This window comes from Limulus polyphemus, unplaced genomic scaffold (assembly GCF_000517525.1).
Source record: "Limulus polyphemus unplaced genomic scaffold, Limulus_polyphemus-2.1.2 Scaffold9330, whole genome shotgun sequence".
In the NCBI taxonomy this organism is placed as follows: domain Eukaryota; kingdom Metazoa; phylum Arthropoda; class Merostomata; order Xiphosura; family Limulidae; genus Limulus; species Limulus polyphemus.
In genome coordinates this window covers 19,426-22,660 of record NW_013674940.1, presented here as the reverse complement: position 1 = coordinate 22,660, position 3,235 = coordinate 19,426, and the positions used below count along the sequence as shown (strand labels likewise).

At 37.1% G+C, this 3,235-nt stretch overlaps 1 protein-coding gene across 1 annotated transcript in view; it reads right to left on the bottom strand.

Annotated features, from left to right (window-relative positions):
- LOC106475874 overlaps window positions 1-1,841 on the bottom strand; it is a 3,960-nt gene extending 2,119 nt beyond the window's left edge. The window contains exon 1 of the mRNA XM_013936549.1: window positions 1,800-1,841. Coding sequence (XP_013792003.1) covers window positions 1,800-1,841 — 42 coding nt within the window. The remainder of the gene's footprint in view (window positions 1-1,799) is intronic.
- Window positions 1,842-3,235: the final 1,394 nt, after the last annotated feature.

Below are 3,235 nucleotides of genomic sequence, written 5' to 3'. Positions count from 1 at the left end.
ATAATCAGTCTTTTACACAGAGAAAGATTCAACACCTGCCATAGGTGTGAAAGTTCACGAGAAAAGAATCAATTCCTTCTATAGGTGTGAAGATTCGTGAGGAAATAATCAGTCTTTTACACAGAGAAAGATTCAACACCTGCTATAGGTGTGAAAGTTCACGAGGAAAGAATCAATTCCTTCTATAGGTGTGAAGATTCGTGAGGAAATAATCAGTCTTTTACACAGAGAAAGAATCAACACCTGCCATAGGTGTGAAAGTTCACGAGGAAAGAATCAATTCCTTCTATAGGTGTGAAGATTCGTGAGGAAATAATCAGTCTTTTACACAGAGAAAGAATCAACACCTGCCATAGGTGTGAATGTTCACGAGGAAAGATTTAACCTTGTCTGAATATTTCATATAGAAAAAAAATCAACCCTCTACTAAAAATGTAAAGGTTTAATATCAAAACAACTCATTTTGGTTATCCTAAGGTTTTAGTAGTGACAGAGAAAAATAGTTATTTAATTCATACTAGCTGGAGTACCCGTCCCCTGGACGGAAGTTATATAAATTCATCATTAATAAAAGGACATGAAAAAGTTACTTCCCATATATGTAATTGTAAAAGATGCCCATGAAAACTGCAAAACACAAAAGGCGAAACCGCAATTGTATGTGTATCTCCATATAGACCCAACACACCTTCATGCCAAATTTGGTGAAGATTCATCTACAGGGGCGACGTAGTGGTAAAAAAACAGCAAAATACAAAACTGAAAATTTGTATGTAACCCCACATGGGCCTGATGAGCCTCTATACCAATACAACAGACAGTACTATTATACAGATATATATATATATATATATTATACATATATATATATATGGTTGTGTTTAATATAAAGCCTTTTTTTTTTCAGCTGATGTATTTGATCAGTGAAGGAACAATATACCAGGAAACAAAAACAGGAATTGGATCTGTAATTGTTTAAAGAACAATTATGGGGGGATACATCAGTATTGGGGTACAAAAAACAGGTAACTTTTTTACTTGTTATCTTTAATCGTACAAAGCAAGCGACGATAGTCACACAAAATAAATGTCGTTGTAACCCTATCGTATAGTTATATGACCCCTGTTATTATCTCTCCGCATTAGGGTCACCAGCAGTTCTACTGGAAAGACTACCTGCTTACTAAGATCGTTTAGCGGACGTTGACTGTAGTCCTGAAACATGATGTCCTGAATCTAATCGACCAAATCGCCCACTGGTCACACAAAGAAAACAAACACACACAAGAAACTACTAATGAAAAGTTTCTCTGTAACACAAAACCATCTGTCAGCCATGTTAGCTTAGTCGAACTAGAGTAATTTCCTTTATATATCTATTTTTCTACACACCCCAAAAGTTTCACGAGAGGGCGCTACGTTATATCGCGGCTTCTTTGAACTTGTTTCCGGTCCGCTAGTTTCAGCAGCCCTCCTGCAGTGAACCTCGGAAAGTAGTCCCAGATGAATGCTTGCAGTCTACCCAGGTCTATACGGCCTGAGTAACGAGATTAAAGCTGAATGAAGCATCTACTGATAATCGCAGCAAAGGCTACAATAGACGTTTGTTTCAAACCCACTTATTTAACTATAAACTTTGGACGTTAGCTGTGGGTGCCATAATCGAGACTATAGCTGATTTAGTAAAATAGAACACACTACAACAAATAGTTGATTTTATGTGTTGAAATGATTTAATAACTTGATATTTTTTTACATGTTATTCTACCATTATCACCATTTCACATGCTGGGTCTCACCATAAACACCTGAAGGCTCTTCTTGTCCTGCTCCACCGCCATTGTAGAGATTGGCCATAATTATCTGAAATGGCCCGGCATGGCCAGGTGGTTAGGACGCTCGACTCGCAATCTGCGGGTCGAGGGTTCGCATCCCCGTCCCACCAAACATGATCGCCCTTTCAGCCGTGGGGGCGTTATAAAGTTACGGTCAATCCCACTATTCGTTGGTAAAAGAGTAGCCCAACAGTTGGCGGTGGGTGGTGATGACTAGCTGCCTTCCCCCTAGTCTTACACTGCTAAATTAGGGACGGCTAGCGCAGATAGCCCTCGTGTAGCTTTGCGCGAAATTCAAAACAAACAAACTAACTATCTGAAATATCTTTCTGTTTACTGCTACATACCCATCACCCAATTATAGGCTGACCATAACCATTATGAAGGGTCTACTGCTACGTATTAATCAACATTGTAGTGATTGACCACAACCACAATAAATTAAGTTAACAAGTAACCAACTAACATACACTTTCGCAAATTAAGTATCAAATTAATTCAAAAATTAAGTTCATTGTTAGTAACCTCTCAACAGTGATAACAAGAATATTCCCACAAACCATCATGGTACTGATAAAATAACAAAAGACCAAACAACTAACTGAATATTAAAAAAACAAACAAACTATAAAACACGTACTGAGGCTAAGTAACAATTGCTATTTAAAGAAACCAAACATAAAGGTTACTAATTAAAGAACAGGAACATTGTAATAAATTCTGACCATAGTGCTAACTTATTTTATCTGTACATAGTTCTTATTAAGAACAATGACTAATCCTTATATCACCAAATAAGACTCTTGACTCGTCAACTCCAAATATAAGTACCTTGTTTTCATGTTTATTGAAATTCAGTACGAAGTCTGCGATTTTATTTTTTAAATAATTAGTTTTATCCACCTAGTGAGGATTTGGGCCACAGGATACCCTCTTCACAAACAAATTCAAAAACAAACAAAAATAAACTATCTTCTTTATTTCATAATTGATACTTACTTATTATCCCCTTCCTCAAACTTGTTTTAAAAATATTCGCAACAAGCTACAAAGAGGTCTATCTGCGGTTAGCCGTTTCTAGACTAGATGGAAGGCAGCTAGACCACAGCAACCGCCGCCGACTTTTGGGCTTCTCTTGTCTGATCGAATAGTTGGATTTAACAGTCACTTATCTAACGCTTCCATGGGGATGCGCACTTTAAACTTTCGAATTCAAATCGAGGGCACGCTAAATACTGGGTTATAACCGGCTCTTCCCCCTTGTGACAAGCTTGTTATTATCATTGACTTCTCATATTAGTTCCCTGATTCTGAATAATTTTCTGGTAAATATTAGGTCGTCAAGAAATTAATGTCGCTTTTTTTAGGTGAAAAATCCCGAACAACTTATATATCAAAAC